The 18,215-nt window shown below is 53.0% G+C and overlaps 2 protein-coding genes across 2 annotated transcripts; one reads left to right on the forward strand and one right to left on the reverse strand.

The window, feature by feature from the left end:
- Positions 1–1,172: 1,172 nt before the first annotated feature.
- Positions 1,173–10,988, reverse strand: TGME49_207990 (ribosomal RNA large subunit methyltransferase J protein). The gene is made up of 9 exons (XM_002369561.2): positions 10,111–10,988; positions 8,321–9,253; positions 7,140–7,498; positions 6,521–6,780; positions 5,627–6,038; positions 5,092–5,259; positions 4,036–4,147; positions 3,059–3,209; positions 1,173–1,906 (listed from the first exon to the last, which is right to left on the reverse strand). The coding sequence occupies exons 1-9, from the start codon at positions 10,447–10,449 to the stop codon at positions 1,695–1,697; spliced, it is 2,946 nt and encodes a 981-aa protein (XP_002369602.1). The 5' UTR covers positions 10,450–10,988; the 3' UTR covers positions 1,173–1,694.
- Positions 10,989–11,194: 206 nt separating this feature from the next.
- TGME49_208010 (hypothetical protein) lies at positions 11,195–17,592 on the forward strand. Its single transcript, XM_018779409.1, has 3 exons — positions 11,195–12,777; positions 14,326–14,434; positions 15,757–17,592. Exons 1-3 carry the CDS (start codon positions 12,328–12,330, stop codon positions 16,614–16,616), a joined length of 1,419 nt encoding a protein of 472 aa, XP_018638496.1. The 5' UTR covers positions 11,195–12,327; the 3' UTR covers positions 16,617–17,592.
- Positions 17,593–18,215: the final 623 nt, after the last annotated feature.

Consider the following 18,215-nt stretch of genomic DNA (forward strand, 5'->3'; position numbering starts at 1 on the left):
AAAAAAAGAACCTTTCGGGAGAGAGAAAGTCGCTGCAGTGCTGCTTTTCTCGTTGTGCATGCACGACCACTGCGAAGTCGATGTCTCCGACACTCGCTAGCTTGAACTTGGTGTCTGGTCCGCACAGAGAACTCCTCGAAGTCCTTTTGATTTCTTTTAATTTCCTTCGATTTCTTTGTCTTTCCTTGGTCGACTCGAGCTTTTCAAAGCTTTTGACTTCCTGCCTGCGCGTGAAGTCCTGGACGAAGAACTCGCAGACTTCAGCGAGTTCCGCACACTCCGGCCGATCGAGGGGGGTCTTGCCCTGAGAGGGACTTCTGCGAGAAGTCAGAGCTACTGCTGAACTCAGTTTTTCACTCTGGAGATTGAAATGCTGAAAGAGGGTGAAGTCTCCTCATCGAACTCAAGCGTTTCGAACAATTAAATCAGATCAATCGATCTCCCAAACATATATATGCGACCCACCCTCTCCGAGTTTCAATGGAGTCTGAAAGAAGACTCGAGTTCACTGCAATGAAAAGAGTCACGGATCGCACAGGTTCCTCCTCTACCAACATAAAAACGTATACATGCATATATGTGTATATATATGTATGCTTTGCTGTCTCGCTGTCTCTTTCTCATATATATATATATATATATACATATATGTATAAATATAATACGTGTGTAATACTGTATACAGATATGATGTCACCGGTGTATATGTGAATGCACATCTGCTGTTGCTTCTCCACTTGTGTGGCCAGCATGCGGTAGATGGAGAACATCGCAGCGATTCTGTAGGCAGCGGAGTTCTTCCCGCAAGTCGGCGGTTCACTTTCTGAAGCCGTCCTGCACTCTTTGTCGCTTTCGAATTCAACGCAACGCCACAGTGAGAGGAAGAGTCTATGGTTACACACCGGAAAAGCTCTTGAGTGCAACTTGCCAAGACTGAGGCTCGAGCCCGTTGAACGCTTTTTCAGGCAGCGCTTCTCCATACGCGACATTCACAGCTTCGCTGCTGTCGAGTAGTTAGTGTGCCTCACTACCGTAGTGGTGTTCGTTCCTCGCCTACAGTCTTCCAAGAGATTTACAAGGCTTCGCACACTACCAAGAGGAATCAGAGCTCGCCTGCGCTTCAGTGAACTTCGGCAACTGCTGTCCTTCGATTCTAAACAACGAAAAATGGTCCAGGCGTCCACGTCCACCCTCGACGACCCACACATGGCAGTCTACAGTTTTCCCTGCGGGAAGCGATCCAATTCCATCGCTGGCCAGATGTCGATTCATCTACAAATATATATACATACATCTATATGTATATGTAAATATCTGTATAGATGTACAGAAGTTTATGGATGCGGACGGAGAATAGGGACGTAGAGATGACAAGTACATGTCGACAGAAAAAGAAAGCTGTAGAAAAGGGGGAATCAGAATAGAGATAGAAAAGTGTGTGTGACTATGTCGATATCTCTTTGAGCACATCTGTAATAGGTCAGTGCAAACATCAACAGAAAGGCATTCAGACACACGGAGAGTGTTGCTTTCGCGCTTTTGGAAGAGACCGGCTTGTTGTGAGAACGCGTTTCGCACGCGCTCAAAAAAACGCGAGAGCAACAGAGAGAGCCCAGCGCCAGGGACACCGCGAAGCCGCGAAACGCGTCTCTGCGTTTGCGTTCCTGAAGCGCTCCCCAAGAGACGCGACCGCCTCACGACTTTCGGCTCTTCTTCTTCAGGCCTCTTCTCTGTCCTCCCTTCTTCTTCATAGCCGCCTTCATTGCTCGTTTGTCTTTCTTGAGTCGCCGGTCCACCAGCTTCACTCTGTTGTTTCCTCCGCCCTTCTTCCCGGCCTTCTTCTGCGCCAGCTTGCCGCCGCCTACGCGCCGCGTCACCACGTAGTCCTTGCCTCGCTTCTCTTCCGCTGAACACAGAAAAGCGGCACCGGACTCAAGACGCATGCGGACGAAACGCGTCTTACGCGAGGAACGCAAAGCACCGATCTACACACACAGACACAACTGGACAGGCTCGTACTTCCTGTGCTGTGTGTCGATACGTTCAGCTGCGTTTTCGGCAACGAGTCCCGCGACATGGGCAGGTCGAGAAACAGCGTTTGCTGGCAAAAGGAGAATAGTGGAACGCAAAACGCAAGTCTACAGCAACGCCTACTGCAAACAAGCGAACGTCGCATGCAGTCGCGTACACACGTTTTAGGTATATGCGTCTCTGTATCTTCTCGACAGAAACGTGATTAAGTATACACGCGGAAACGCATGGACAGGCTGGAGAATGGAGGCGCGTACAGAGAGAGAGGAGAAACGCGTCGCCTCCAAAATCTACAAATGAAAATGAAGCGACGCAGAGACCAACGCAAGAGCCTCGCTTTTCACACGACGGATACGCATCGGAAGCACACAAGCCTGGGCTACGTGGAGGCTCCACGGTGCAGGCGATGGAAAATCAGCAAAGTTCGTTTTTCTCGTGTCTGAGAAAAAGGAGTCGCGAGGCCTGTCACCCCCCAGAAACGCCTGGCCCCCAGGGTGTGCATATCCGCTGAGGAGGACTCATAGGGGAAGCTGTGTCTCTCCCTGAGAGCGTATCTGAGGTAGTTCACGAGACCTGAACTTTGAGAGCACCGCGAATGAAGATTCCTTGAGATGTTTTCCTCTCAACTTTGTAGAAGCTACATGGCGGTTCAGTGAAAACACCTTCATTCATGGCTGCAAGCAGGAATTCATGGCACGCTGCGAAGCCTGAGAAACTGACGACGCTCCTCCGTCTTGTCGGTCGTGGAGTTCGTCACCGGCGTATGCTTCCACCCTCGTTTCTCGGATTCACGAACGCTTCGAGGCCTCTCCAAACGCCTAGATTTCGAGCGCCTGTTGTGTGCGCGTCTGCGGCATCGAGGCGTTCTCGCCAGAGAGAGGCTTTCAACAAGTCTGGGAGTTTCTTGGGATCATCACTGGAGCTTCTGCGTTCTCCCCAGCAAGCAGATCACGGCATTGACGCGTTCGACGTTGAGAGAGCGAGAAATGCAAGGCATGCAGAGTCGCTTTCATCTCTCTCGACCTACCGTGTCTCGCCTTTCGTGCGATCTTGTCGATGGCGCGAGCCTTTGAAGCTTCGGTGAACTCCGTGGACTCTGCGACCGCGGCGACTTGGCTCTTCACTTTCTGCAGCCGCCGTTGCTCTCGCATTTTCTTTCGAGCGCGCGCCTCTCGGACCTGGAGGCAGCAGCGCCGACGCGGAAAACGAACGTATCGACAGCAGGTGTTGCGCAGAGAAAGCATCGAGAGAAAAGGCGGCTTCGTCCATCTCCGGACGGTCTAGAAACCACACAGTTCCCTCACGCGGCAAATGGACTCGTGACGCGGAAGGCGCAGAGTCAAAGGCAAAGACCGCATCAAAAACGAAGACACACGCAAACTCTGTTCGCCATGTTTCACTCCCCAGCTCAAGTCTCTTCACGCTGCAGATGGACAAATACAGACATATTCATATCGAGATCCTTACATGTATCAAGACACATACTGATGCACATAGACAACCATTTGTACGTACGTTAATATAAAAGAACATAAGCACATATATACATATAGAGATCTACATGCCACGATCTGTAAGAACGTATATATATATATATATATATATATATAAACGAACGTGAATACACATACGCATCTACAATATATGCCTTCTGAATACATATTCAAATCTACAAGATATATATATATATATCGATGTAAATGTAGATATGTAGTGATGAGATACAGATGCGATCGAGGGAGAGGTGACAGGGAAGCGGTGGGAACGTTGAACATGTTTTCGCCTTTTTCCGGATTCGCGAAGGTGTGATCTCTTAGAGAAAGGAAACCTGGAAGACGAATCCTTGAGTTGACAAGCGAATGCGAGGAACTGCCTCAAGTGTCTACGCAACTGTGTTTCTCCTCGTTTCCTGTTTCTGCACGGGGGGTGGGTCCCTGCCTGAAATGCGGCGACAGGGAGGGGGAGCGAACTGCACTTTTGTGCGGTGAACTCGCGGAACCTCACCTTTCGGATGGGTCGTCGACTGATATCTAGAAGTTTCTGTCGATACTCCCGCATCAGCTCTTTCGTCACTGGCAACTCGGGCCGCGTGTGAGCTTCTTCATCCTCAGCAAACCTTTAGAAAAAATACACCATTCCGAGCTCTGCATTCACGGCGAAACGCCTAGGCATTTCCAAATCCAGCAGACGCGCAGACGCGTTCCCGCCACACCTCCAACTTCATCTCTGTTTTTTGTTCTTTCTCTCCCCTTCTTCAAGCCAAGTCCACTCCACAGACAACTCAGTCGCACCTTGCCACAAAACGTCCGTTTTCAGTCTCAAATCACAGGGACAGTTCGCGTTTCACTGTTAGGCACTTTTTCAGAAACGCACAGAGAGAGGGGCGCGGGCAGCCAGTGAGGGGTGGAAGGAGATCTCGGCGTCTGTTAAAACAGCAGTGAAACTCGAAGTTCAAGTAACACCGTGCATGCTTTCCTACGCAAGCAGAACAGTGCTGGGGACGCTCTCTCGAGCTGATGGACTGGCGTCCCGCCCTCGAGGCAAAGGCTTCGCAAACATGCATGCAGTCGTGGACTGGAAGCGCCTACACAAGTGGAGACGCAAGGAATAAGTACCGGAGGGAACTCCTCGGCCGGCAGAAACCGTGACGTCTTAGCGACATCATCACGAACTGACCTATGAAGCAGGAGGACGCGCCTGACACTGCGACTTGAAGGTTGTGAAGAACCAGAGAACATCGAAACCAGTGGACTGTGTTCTACGTCATGACGTCTGTGTGACGTTCGCGCTTTACGAAGCAAGTGAAGAAGCGCCGGGAGCAGTCGTCACTCGAGAACCGGGCCAACCCCACACAAGGAACCTCGAGAAATGCAAGAGAGACAGAACCTGAAAAAACTTCACTGCATGTGAAACGACTCTCCTGCCATTTTCTGCCGTCCGGTTCGTCGTCCTTGACGCCAGGTCTCAGCGAGAGGAGTGCGATAGGGACAGCAAAAAAGAAAAACAAGAATATGAGAAAGGGAAACATTGACAAGAAAAAGAAAAAACGCGGAACCTCACCATTCGGGAAGCGCATCGTCGTTGAAAGCATAGCGATTGTAGGCGCCATCCAACAGATCCATTCTCGTAGATTTCTGCACCATCAAAGAGCCGAGGGCCTGAATGTGAGCGATTTCCTCCGGGTCAGTAGGCCGCTGGAACGCCGGCGGGGGCGGCACCTCCTCAATTCTGAAAAAAAACAAAACTCGCTTCCGTGAACCTGATGCGGCTTGGCTCCAACGCAGGACTCAGCCTCCATTCATGCATGCAGACAACTGTGGAAGCCGCGACACAGCGGGTGAGCACCCTGCGCAACAGAGTTCAGGCAGGACGTCGAAACATGCGTCTTTCCTGTCTGCACGACTCTCGCTTGTCGCGCCGCCGTCGGTGTCATTGCCTGTTCACCAAGCGATTGAACTGTGAACCGTCACAGGAGAAGAAGCAAGCGCGTCGCATTCAAGTGGATCTCACGCAGGACTGAAACGCATGTTTCGACTTCTTGCACCTCTCGAAAAGCGTCACAAACGCGCCTGCGTCTGCACCGAAATACGCGCACCGTGTCTTTCCCCGCAGTCCGGTTTTATCGTCATCGTCGTCGAAGTCTGGCCCGACGATTCCATCTGTCGCTTGCCGGCGCTGCTGTCTGTTTCTCTCCTTCTCGGCCTGCGTTGCGCGCCTCTTCTTCTGCTTCTGTTTTTCAGAGAGAGGCACCGCGGGAAGCTCTTCGTCTGCGAGTTCGCGCATCACGTCGCTCGTCGCCTCCGTCTCGACTTCGTCGTCTCCGGAACTTGCCTCCGAGTCCGAGAGACGCTGCTCGTCACTCGCGACGTCCCCCGCAGACCGCCCGATCGGACTGCATTCCGCGTCGCTCTCGTCCTGGACTCCGGGACTCTCCAAGCCCGCAAAGATTGGCTGGCCAAACCACCGGTCGGCTGCCGTCGCCTTCCGCAGACCCGCAGGCGCCTCGTCTGAAGAAAGAGGACATCGCGCGAACGTTGACAGAACGACGCAGACACTACGTAGGCGACGATGCGTCCCTTACCGCCGGAACGAGAGCGATACGCAGACACCCCAAAAAGACCCCACAACCACCGCTTTCCAGAACGGACTTAACAAGCATACCAAGGAACTCCCGATGTCGACTTCCACAAGGCAGATTCAAACGAAATCTACATCTCTACACACAGATACGAATGCACACAGAGAGCCCCACGCATGCAACCGCATATATGTATTATATATATATATATATACTATATAAATATATACATATATATAAACATATACTCATATATATATTCATATACATATATATATATATATATATATATATATATATATATATATATATATATATATGCACGTAGGTGGGTAGGTAGGAATGCATATGAGATTGAGAGGCTACGTTTCTCCATGAAGCTTTGATCTTTCTGCTTCGTCTTTCGTTTACCTTCGAAGACTTCTTTGCTGGCATCCTCTGCGTCCTCTTCATTTTCTTCTTCATCGTCTTCTTCTTCCTCGGCTCTTCGTCGCTCGGCCAGAGCCTCGCCAGCGCGTCTCTGCATTGCGCTGCGGAAGGCCTGCAGTTCATTCACCCATTCGCCTGTAACTTTTTCCCTCCTCGTTTCCTTCTTCTTCGGCCCCGCAGCCAACGCCTCTGCTTCTCTCTGCTTCTTCAGACGGTGCGCGAGGGTGAGCTCGACCTCCATCCTACAGACATACGCAAGCACCCTTTCTCTTTCTCTTTCCTTCTGATTTGGACAAGCGTCCTGTATGCATCCTTTCTCGTCCGCAGATCGGTTTCTCTCTCCTCGCTTTCCAACGCTCTCCTGTCTCTCTGTTCTGTCCTAGGTTTGCTTCCCTCCTTCTCTCCTCTCTCTCTTCCTCTCCCCGTTTCTCTCTTCCGGTCCTCCTCTTTCTCTCTCCTTTATTTTCTCGCTGTTCCACTCTCCTTCTCTTTCCCCCTCTCTCGTCTCTCTCTTCTCTTTCCTAGTATCTCTTCTCTCTCTTCTCTTTCCTAGTATCTCTTCCCTCTCCTTCGCTCTCTCCGTCCGTCTGCTCTCGCGTACCTGTCGACATCGTCTAGTTCCTCGAGAGATCCTTCCTCCTCCGCTTCGCTTTCAGAGCCTGCGACGACGGCCTCGCCTTCTCCGCCGTCTGCATGTCGTCCCCTCCGGTTACCGTCGTCGTCTTCTCCGCCAGTGAGGAGGAGTTCTGCGTCGACCATCTTTGCCTCTTTCTTCTCCAGAAGGTCGATCGCCTTCCGGTCGAACTGGAAGAGGTCCGGATCCAGAGGGCCCTCAGCTTCGTCGAAAAACGCGCCTCGAGTGAGCTTCTTGCGCATTTCCAGCTGCTTCTGCTTCTGCGCCTGTCGCTTCTGCTGTTTGGCCTCGCGGCGAGTCACGGACGCATGCAGTCGCGTCAGTTCCTGAAGACCGAGAAAACGCGGGGAAGAACGCAGGCGGACGCAAAAATGGAAGGAAGAAAAAGAGACGCGACGCAGGAAGGCCTGAGAACTCGCAGGCGAGAAGCGAGAGATAGATCGAAGACACCCGCAGGGAGAAGACGGTCGGCTGACGAGAGCTGGAGATTGAACGGACGCAAGAACAACTCGGGGGAAAGGACGCCAGCGACGCGAAAAAAACGAGGAACAAGGAAAGCAGACTCGGGAGAGGAACAAAGGAAACCTCTGCATGTACAAGAGCAACGGCAGAACGCTGAGCGATCACAGCTCAGCTGAAAAGACTCGGACGCGACGCTGAAAAAGCGACAACTCCTTCTCTCTGCCCTTCGAGTCCGCCGACACCCGACAAGGTCGCATGCACATACGCCCGCGTCTTTTCTCTCTGCGAGGCCTTGAAACGAGGACTCTCCGCTGGCCCCAGCCGCTCCACCTGACTGGTGATACCACGCTTCTTTGGCATCAAACTAGGACGGAAAAAGCCTGCGCGCGCTCGACTCCGACGCTCTTCTCCAAGACACCGGGACAGACGCGATCGCAAGGCAGTTTCTCTGCATGCGATGTCTGAGTAGAGAGACCATCGGCGACTCCCCCGGATCGATCCCGACAGCCGAAAAGGGGGCCGCGCTGTGGAGGGAGCATGCGCTCGCGATTCCGAACTGCACAGTTGAGTCGCGTCCACCCGCTCAACATGGCTCGCGGCTCTCCGACAAAGCAGAGCGTGTGCATCCTCAGAGCCACAGAGAGGAGAGCCGTCTTTCCTCGTTCTGCCGCCTTCTGCGCGCTTACCTCGTCGATTTCCGCGCTGTCGGCCTCGTCTCGGTCGCGTTCTTCTCCGTCGTCATTCGCGCCAGCGGGCGGCTTCTCTGCAGCCGCGTGCGTCCGGAGGCCGAGCGCGAGGAAGACGTCTTTCTTCACTCGAAATCTCCACTTGAGCAGCGCAGCGAGTTCGGCCTTTCCAAGCACCTGGACGTCGGCGAGACAGGCGAGTGTCTCCGGCGTCGTCAGGCGGTGGTTGCGCACCGCCTCCTCGAGAGCGACGGCGGGCGTCTGGAAGAAGATTTCTCTCGCTTGCTCCACGAGCAGCGTCGTTGGATCTTTGCTTCTGAAGAACTCGTCTACAGTCACTCGTCGGAGACCTGCGAGCAAGTCGCCGTTCCGGTGTCGCTTCAGGCGTCTTCGCACCAATTCGGCGAACTGGCCCTTCCTGCCGCCTCGACTCCCGAAGAAGATTCCTTCCCTCTCTTCGTCCTCTTCCTCCTCTTTCGCCGCTTCCCCGTCGTCCGCCTCGTCCCCTTCCGCGAGTCGTTGGGCAGCGCCGTCGTCTCCACCCGACCGGCGAACGGCCTTCTGGGCGGCCGCCGGCGCGTCGCCGTCGTCGCTGCCTTGCAGGAAGACATGCTTTGGGTCGAAGAGCCGCTCGTCGAGGACTGGCGGCTTCCGGAAGCCTCTGCAGACCACGAAGATCTCGGCAGAGACTGCGCGACTGGCCTGCGGCTTGGTCGCGTCGACGCGCTCGAACAGCGTCTGCAGGACGTAGAGAAGCGCCGCGTAGTCTGCGGAACGAAAGACCTTCGAGACGAACGTCGCGCCGGCCGCCAGCAGCTGGCATGCAAGCTTCGCAGCACAGAGCACAAGGACATTCTGACTGAACGCGTCGACGCTCCAGTCCGTCCCCATGTTGGGCGAACCATCGTGGAGAACCAGGTCGACCTCGCCGAACTGCAGGCGCACAAACAAAAGAAGAAAACGCAGGCGCGCATCTCCACGGAAGAACCAGATACAGCAGCGCAGTGAGAAACTGAGGTCCGTCGGCGCGAAGAAACAGCAAACACCCAGGGCGAGGAGCGAGGCGAGCGGTGGTCGAAGGCAGCGTCTCGACCTCGAACAGCAAACAGAGGCAGACGCACTGCCGACAGGGAGAGCCAGGACCTACGCGGCCTCAGGCGACGGCACCGACGGAAAGGAGGCAGACACAGACGTCAGAGAGGAAAGGAGCACAGCCGTTCACTTCTTCCACGGAACGCGAAAAAGACAGCGAAGGAATGCTGAAGAGAACATGAAAGAAAGCCTCTTGTGCAATGCAGAGAGAAAAAAAAAGACAAGGCTCTCGACTCTCTTTTCAACGTCTCCTCACAAACACAAGTCGTGCTGTCGACCCTTTCATCCTGATCCCCTTGAATTTCGAAAGTGCTTCCCTCTGTTCTTCTTTCCTTCGCCGTCTCAACCTTTCTTCTTTCTTCTTCTTTCCTTGTTCCTTTCCTCTCCCTCTTCTCTTTCCTCTTTTTTCTTCCCCTCAACCTCTACACAAATACTAGCGTCTCACTATATACATATATATATATATATATATGCATACATAATTCTCTACATATTTATACAAAAACACAGGTACATCCACAAACCTCGAAACAAACATAAATATATATATATATATGTATATGTAGATGTATATGCATTTGTATGTATGTGCACGTTCATCTTGTGTTTATCTTTCTCTTCGCTTGGCGCGACTGATGGAGTCCTCGCAGGCTCGGCAAGCTGTCGCCTGGTGACCTCGAGAAACGTTTCCGCCGCACCTTGACAAGTTTCCGGAGTTTCGCAGCGCACTGAGGCGTTGTAATGTCTCCCGTGAACGTTTGGACGCCGCGAATGGGGGAGATCGGAACCAGGTCGACGCCGACGATCGTCGTTGCGACCGGGCAGTGCTTCGCTGCGACTTGAAGCCAGCCTCCTGGGGCGGCGCAGAGGTCGACGACGCTCGCGCAGCTCTTCTCGAAGAGGCGGAACCGCTGGCTGAGCTGAAGGAGCTTGAAGGCGCTACGAGCGCGGTAGCCTTGCTCCTTCGCCAGGTGGTAGAACTTGTCCAGACGCTGCTTCCCCGTCTTCTTCTTCCTATGGCTGTCGCCCCCCGCCATCGTGGAAGAAGAGAAAGGAAGAAAAGAAAGGAAGAAAAGAAAGGAAAGAAAGGAAAGAAAGGAAAGAAAGGAAAGAAAAAAGAGAGAATCGAGAAAACAGGGCAGAACGCGAGACGGGAAGCGGAGGAGGAGACGGAAAGGAGAAAAGGAGAAGAGAAGAGAGAAAAGAGAAGCCAACAGGAAAGACACTGAAGACGGACAGCGTTGGAGGTGCGAGACAGTAGCGCGACTCGAGGAAGAGAAGTGGAGAGCAGGTGAGAGAGAAGAGAATGCGGTTTCTTGAACAAGGACGGTGACGACAGGCAAATCTCAGATCAGAAAAACGAGGACCTCCCCTAACAGTGCCGCGAGAATGAAGTTGTACGCCTCCATGCAGTTTGTTTTCGACAGAAAAGAGGACAAGATTGAAAATTAAAAAAAAATCTGCCTGCTTTCTGCGAAACTTGACCCTCTCGATGCTCTGCCGTCGTGTGGGGTATTCGAAAGGAGACAGGCAAGGAGAGAGACGACCTCTTTGACCTCCGTTGAGAAGGAAGGCCTCGGCGGAGAAGGAAAAGAGAGAAACTGAAGCAGAAGTTCGCTTCTCCAGCCAAATCCGAAGATTTCCTCCTGCAAGGAAGAACGCAGGATTCTTTGCGCGAAAAGCTGCATGCGCTCTTCTCTCACTCCTCCGTGGAGAGTCTCCTCAGCGCCTCTCGCGAGCCGCCGAGCACGCCAGAGACTCGCGTGGACACACAGGCGAAAAGGAAAAGGAAAAAGAGAAGGAGAAAGAAGAAAGAAAAAGGAAAAAGAAAAGGAAAAAGAAAAGGGAAGAAGCCCCGTGTGTGTAGAGACAGACACCTCTTTCTTGTTTTGCTGTCTTCAGCGAAAAGGGAGGACTTTCTACTCTCAAGCGGAAAGGAGAAAACCTTTTCATCGTGCAGAAAAAGAGCGCGACTGCGTTGCTTGTCGGGGAAGCGCTTGAGAGCGAGACGAGAGAAGAGTTCGTCCGTTTCGATTTGAAAGATATCCTCTTCCACCATCCTCTGGCGTGTATGGCTTCCCGTATAGACCTCGTTTGAAGTCGGGGACGCGTCTCGTTTTCTCGCGGCTGCCTGGACGGCCAAGAACCTGCAAGTCGCCATTTTTTCTTTCCTTTTGCGGCGCGTCCTTCAAAAGCGTCCTTTCCTTTCTGTCTTCTTTGACGCTTCGCTGCCTCCTGCCGCGACAAAGGACGCGGAACCGGCTTCTGTCAGGAAAAAAGGCAGAAAAAGAACTCGGTCTTCCGCATGTTTATAGAGTAGCTGCGCTTCTCTGTGTGTCTATGTGTGTATCCCTTGAGCAGCAGCATTTGTCGAAGAGTTGAGAAGTTTTTTTCCACCTGTGAAAGAGTCTCTGAAAGACTGTTCTCACGGCGGTGAGCGTCTCGCTCCAGGACGGTCTCGGTCACCAAAAAGAGCAGTGCCTCAGAGGCTGTGGAGGATGTCTAGAAAGTTCCGAAAATTCGTTTAAATCGAAGAAGCAGACGCGCGACGGGGGGGAAGCGTCAGGATTCGAACGGAGAGGAGAGGCTCTTTCTTTCTTCTCTCGTCCATGCCTCGCGTTCCTCAAGTCTTCTGCCATATTCAGAAGCATCTCCTTTGCCCGCAATGTCTCCTTTCTCCCGGCTTGCTCCCTTCCACTCTCTTTCTTCTTCTGCTTTCACTCCTTCTTTCTTTTGTTCTTCTCTCTCGACTTCTTCTTGTTCCTTTCTTCGTTCTGCGTCGGTTTCTCTTGCTGCATTTCGGCGGGCAGCGTTTACCAGAGAAGGCCTTTCCTGAGAGTGGCGAGGCCCTCGGCTCCGTTGACCAGGACTTCCTCCAGTTTTCGTGAAGTCTTCCACCTTCGCGTTGTGGAAACATGGCAGACACTCTGGCTCCCTCGCCTCCTCCCCCTCGCGCGCCTGAGAGGCGATCTGCTCGCACCTCGGTGCCTGTTTCTCCCGCCGCTTCCGCAGGACCTTCTCCACCTCTCTCCTCTCTTCGTTTTTCTGTCTCACGCGGAGCCGCAGACTCCGAGCGGGACGGTGGCTTCGGACCGTCAGACTCCAGCGAAGCTTCCGCATGCACGCAAGCGGCGAAAGATGTGCGTTGCTTCTTGGCAGAGGCTTGCCGTCTCGCACATGCAGCCGCTTCCTACGCGCTCGAAACTTCGGCGGAATGCGCCTCCCAGACCCCTCTGCCTCCGTCGTCGACGAAGGCACCAGACGTCGCATCTGAGACACTGAAAGCGCTGCGAGAAGTCGACAGAGACAAAGAAGAAGAGCACGATGGAGAAGACATTGTTGTCTCCCGGGCGAAGGCGATCCAGGTGAGTCAGGGAGAGAACGGGGGTTTCGGAAGGCGCCCAGAAGGACAGAAAAAACGAGTCTCTCTCATCTTTGTCTGGCAGATTCGTGTCTCGGTTTGTCTCTTCACGACATCTTCTCTCCCATTGCGCGCGTTAGAAGAAAGGCGTCGTGGTGTCGGAAGAGAGCCTCTGGGATCGAGGGATCTCCAAATGGAATCCAAAGCGCGGAGAGAATGTCAAAAGAGGAAAGAGTTCGGCAGGATGCGACCCATTCGCTTGCCGGCGCTGCTGTAGACAAAACAAAGAGTGAGCGATCTGGACGGCGGCTGACAGAAGCCGCAAAGCTGGAAGTCGCAAAAAAGAGATTGACCAGACAGTCGAAACTGCGCAAGACTCGGAAACTTCATTGTGGGGGCGACTCTCTTCGTTGCCAGTGAAGACACGCACAGAGAGTGGACGACCTGTCGAGGTTTAGAGTGGACGCATTTTGTATGCATGAAATGTTGTCAAAAAGAAGGCGGAGAACTCCCAAAGGCGGCTGTAAGGACGTCTGAAAGAGGAAAGACTGCTTCTCTCCACGACGACAGTTGCCATAGATCTCGAGGGCTGTCGTTGATCTCCTGAGACACGAGAAGAGATCGAGTATGATAATCGTTTCTTCGCGACTCGTGGGACATTCCCCCTGAACAAGAGCACAACAAGGGAAGAACTCTGTGTAGACAGACGCATGCGCTGGACGTACACCTCGGAGGTGCGACCTCCAGGGACGATCGTCCTGCCTGCACTCGCATCTCAGGCGTCGTTTCCTCTCGCTCCGACGACGAGGCTAGAAAGGACGAGAGCGTTCAAGAGGAGCTCTGGACAATCGAGAGGAGGACAACAGAGAGAACCGTGTACAGATCAAGGCTCGAGACGGAACAGCACTCAGCCAATCGTTCAAAGACACTCACACGATCCCGAGACCACAAGTGCATGGTCTCAAGGCTTGCGACCGAACGGCTGAGAGACTCAACAAGAGAGAAAGGCAGCTACAGGCGCATAGGACGCTCGCATGCATCGGAGCTAGAGCTTGAGAAGTTGTTCGAGTCTATATTTTTTGACGAATCAAATCTCAATTGTCGGATCCTGAAACCAGTCTCGCGTCTGTTTCTGTCGGGGACTCGCCTGTGCACGGGGGTTCCCCGTCTCGAAGAGCGCCTTGTTTTTACGAACGGGTGGACCATGGGAGCTCGCCGACTTCTGTGTTGTCGGTTCCTTCACTTTCCTCGCTTGGAAGCAGAGGAAATCGAGAGCGCTGGAAAGCTCAGGCGAGTCTTGCGCAAGGGACTGGGGCGAGTCTCCGTTTGTCTTTGAGAACTTCTTTCCTCTTGTGGCTGTGTCCATCGGACGCCGTAGGCATTTCTCCTTTGCAGGTGCTGCAGGCACTGGACTGCTGAAGAGAGCTCCCAGTTGGTGGACGTCCGTCTCCTACGACGTCAAGGCTCTTCCACGTATTGGGTGCGTACACGCTGTGAACGCGATCGATTGTAGTGTCTATCCGTTTTCTCTCTGTCTGTCTTCTTTCTGCAGCTGCTTCTCGCTCTGCAAGCCGCGCATGCAACGGCTGCAGAAATGTTTATCGTCAACGCAACTTGGAGAGAAAGCGACGCAGGACCCGCCGTCGACGCTGAACTCTTCGGTACGTGCTCACTGCCGCGGCGAAGGTTCTGAACAAGGGGTCCGCAGTGCATAACTGCAGACCCCAAATCGAATAAAAGTCCACTCGAAGACACAGACGCGAAGCTGTAGGCTACCTGTCGTCGAGCCTCTCGATCGCGTTGGCTAGAGAACTCGTCACTCTTCATCATCCCGCGTTCGAATCACTGCTTAGTGACTTCAGTGACGTAAAACTGGCATCCCGCGGCGACAGTGGCTTAGGCGACTGAACGACAGCGCCGAGGAGTGCGAACAGGCGAAGACCCGTACAGCTGCCGGCGTACTTTGTTTCAGTTAAAAATAAATACGCGAAGTGAAAGTGTGGGATGCGGCGAAACTGAGGCGAGACAAACAGGCGCGTCGAGAGATGCTGCTCTGTGTGGCTTCCGCCTCGAAGCCGCTGGGGTTCACTCCTCTCTTTGTGGACGACTCCAAAGCTTGTTCATGTAAATGCGTCTTTTTGTCTTCCACGGATACTGTGATTCCTTTGTTTCCGACGCTCTACAGTGTACGCTGCGTTTTAGTAAATAGAGTGCACTCTACGAAGCAAAGCGCATGAGAGTACCTAAAGTGCATTAACGTGAGTAAAATGTTTTCTGGTAAGGAGCTTGCATTATACCAGGTAGGCTGTTCTGGGGTCGATAAACTGTGTCATGGTCGTTTGACCAGTTTCTCGATCCGGTGAAATGGGCAAGCAGCGACGTTGCCTGGTGGATGCATTGGCAGTTCTTGGTTTCTTTCTGTCGATGTTCCACCTTCGATTCGTTCGCTGTGTGAGTCTTCGTCTAGTGGCTCGCCTCACACACGCACACTCTCGCGAAGTTGCAAAGAAGCGTTTACTCTGAATCTTGAATTGGATTTCCTCTGTTACAGAGGGGGTAAAATATGAAGTCTGCATCGATGAATTCTGTCCATGGTCGAGGCTATAGTAGACGCTGCCAAGGTTTTCTCTTGAAGTCGAGTTAAAAGATCTCCTCTGTTTTCTCCAGCAAACGCACAAACTTCAGAGACCTCTTTCTCGTTATTGAGGACCTGAGAGTGAACACTGCCGTGAATAGAGCTAGCGAGAGTTGAAACAACTTGCGTGCTTGTGTATGACTTCCGCCTACACAGACGTTTGTGATTTTACAAGCCTGCGCTTCTACGGGAACGTAGTGGAGAGAGAGTGACGAAGGGTCAACTGCAGAGACAAGTCTGTGTCTCTGAGTTGTCTCTCGCTTGCCGTGCAGTTGTCAACTCTGGTGTAAACGACAGTCGAATCCGTCCATGTTTGTGTTTTCCTTTTTCTGTGGATGTGCGCTTCAGAAGAAGCGTTCAGGGCGTTGCATTTAGCAACTCGGGCGCTGTTGGGCTGTTCTCTTCTTGCAAGCTGTTGTCCCCCGGCGGTTTCTCTCTCTGGGGTCGATCAGCGGTTGCCTTCCGTGGCAACAGAGAAACCAGCTTCTTCCCTCCCGCACTCGCCCTCTGTCTGCAAGCAAGATAAGGAAGCTGCTTTTCAACTGACAGATGATCTTCTCGAGATGTGGGCGCGCGAAAGTCCACACACGGACGACGAGGAACCGGACCCCCGGGCGCGCGGCGAGTTTGAAGAAAGGAAGAAGAGCGTGGACAGGGATACGCGTGTAGAGTCAGGTGGCGAGGCCTCGCTGCAGAGGGAAGGCGACGAAGGGCAGACAGACGTCAAGAGCATGTTCCAGACTTTTGACGCTTCTTCCTCCGAGGCAGCACTGCGTAGAGACGAAGCCGCGGCAACCGAGAGACGAGCTTTGTTTTCATCTGCCAATTTTCCGGGAGCTCGAGGAAAGCTGCGTCGGAGGGGTCAGGGTGCTTCGCTGCGGTGTGGCGTCGGGACGCCAGGCGCCGACTCTGGGGACGGGCAAAAAGAAGAGGAAGAAGGCCTGAAGCAAAGCCTCCTCGACTTTGCTCATGAAATGAAGCAAGAGGCAACGAGGTACGGCCAAGTGATTCAGCGCGACCGCGACCGCCTCCAGAGGACGGGGGAGGCGCAGCAGCGACACTTGGATAAGACTCATGGAGCCGCGAAGGACACAAAAAGTTTGATTTACGGCAGTGGCTTCGGCTTCTTCTACGCCATGGCTCTCCTCCTGATCGGGTGCATTCTTTTTGTCATGGTCATGTCGTTTATTCTCTTCACTCCTGGTTGACAGCGCAGCAGGCACACAGTTCCTGGTCACTGGCACGCAGATTTCAGTAACGCCTCAGCCCGCCAGCGAGGCGCGTTGTGCTGCAGCATTTTTTGGGTCGTTCGTTCTCCGGAACGCCTGAGGTGCATCCACCAAGCTGGGTAAAAGAGCACAACTTTCTCCGGTCTCTACACTTTGAAACTCTGTGTCTCACTTGCGCGTTCGGGACTAGCCGCAGAGAGCTGTTTTCGCTTCTCTGTTCCATTTTTCCTCGATGCCGCGCGTCTATGGCACCTGAATTTCCAAACAGCTTATACACGGTTCGCCTGGCGGGCAAGCTGAGGCAGGCCCAAGGCGTTTTTACTCCGGACGGGGTTTCCGCAGAAAACATCCTCAGATTCGCGTACAGAGCCAGAGTTTCGTGCAGTGACGTGGTGGTCGTAGGACACACTCGACGTCTGTCGCATGCGTCGAGAAACGCTGAACTGTGAGTTTGACGAGGTGGGACGACACTCTGTAGCAATCAGAGCAAGGAAAGAGAATTCGCAGTGAATGACCCGCAGATAGGGTACTGCCGTCTCAATGTTGAAACCTGTCGGCTTGAAACGGCGAAGGAATTCACCTGCTTTCAGAAAGGAACTTGGCGGACTCTAACTGCATGCCTTTTTGGTGTAACAGAGACGATCACGGTAATAAGTTCCGTATTTCGTTTTAGCTCAGTGCTTACTCAGGAGATGGTCAGGCGTGTTCCCGTTTCCTTAGCTTGAGATAGGAGTGTTGAGTTCACCCCGCGGGGGCTGCGAATCTTTGCTGTTGCACCCGAGGGAAGTAAAACGTTTGGTGGGGGTTTTCAGGTAAACGTGGTCTGTGACTCTAGAAGAGCGAGTTTGAGGCAAACCAATTTTCCGTGGAAAGTTGTTTGATCCAGTTGCGAACTCCGCCGGCGCTCGTGTTTTACCGTTTTTCAACATGTCCAGGGCACTTGCCTGACACACGCACTTCGTGCTCATTGCACGTGAAGGGTTATTTTCGAAATGAATCCCGCCAAAGGTAACTCCAACTCAGAAACCACCGTTATAAGATGAAACTACATTTAGAACACACCGAAACAACAAGGTGTGTTCAGAGAAGGCTCATACATATACTCAGTGTTCTCGAAACTATTCCAGCGCAGTAGAAGTTGGATCCGGTAACCAGCGTGTAAGAAAGAACGCGCTTGGCATCATCCTAGCGAGTCGAGAATCCTCGTAAGCTAGTAGCGTTTCTACCTGAGAACACTGCTCCTTCACTCACGATTGGTGGCAGAACTTAAAACAAGCTGTCGCGGACTCTGCTTCAACGGCCGCATGTGCATTTCGTCGAAACTCCGGTAAGGCAAGTTGAGACGGGACACTGTCTGCTAAGTCGAAATACTAGAAGCACACCATCTGATACGCTTCTTCCTTTTGTCGAGGCTTTGCAAAGCATGTGCCGTGCCCCTTCAACTATTTCGTTCTGGGATTGTGCCTTTCGCTCAACAGCCATCTTTGAAACAGGCGCTGTTTTGCTAGAGTTGTTGTTTGGGGACGTCTCTACAAAGACACCATGACCGTGGGCAAGAATCGGGTACCTGTATCGCCG

The sequence above is a fragment of the Toxoplasma gondii genome, chromosome Ib (assembly GCF_000006565.2).
Source record: "Toxoplasma gondii ME49 chromosome Ib, whole genome shotgun sequence".
Taxonomy (NCBI): domain Eukaryota; phylum Apicomplexa; class Conoidasida; order Eucoccidiorida; family Sarcocystidae; genus Toxoplasma; species Toxoplasma gondii.

What these genes read in the sequence shown, in the direction of transcription:
- TGME49_207990 (XM_002369561.2), bottom strand. Translation starts at nt 10,449, where the DNA reads ATGGCGGGGGGCGACAGCCATAGGAAGAAGAAGACGGGGAAGCAGCGT. An exon ending in GACGATGCGCTTCCCGAATG is followed by an intron (nt 4,148 to 5,091) that starts GTGAGGTTCCGC and finishes TTTTTTCTAAAG; the next exon opens with GTTTGCTGAGGATGAAGAAG. An exon ending in CGCACGAAAGGCGAGACACG is followed by an intron (nt 1,907 to 3,058) that starts GTAGGTCGAGAG and finishes TTCTGTGTTCAG; the next exon opens with CGGAAGAGAAGCGAGGCAAG.
- TGME49_208010 (XM_018779409.1), top strand. Translation starts at nt 12,328, where the DNA reads ATGGCAGACACTCTGGCTCCCTCGCCTCCTCCCCCTCGCGCGCCTGAG. An exon ending in CCCGGGCGAAGGCGATCCAG is followed by an intron (nt 12,778 to 14,325) that starts GTGAGTCAGGGA and finishes TTCTTTCTGCAG; the next exon opens with CTGCTTCTCGCTCTGCAAGC. An exon ending in CGTCGACGCTGAACTCTTCG is followed by an intron (nt 14,435 to 15,756) that starts GTACGTGCTCAC and finishes TGTGCGCTTCAG; the next exon opens with AAGAAGCGTTCAGGGCGTTG.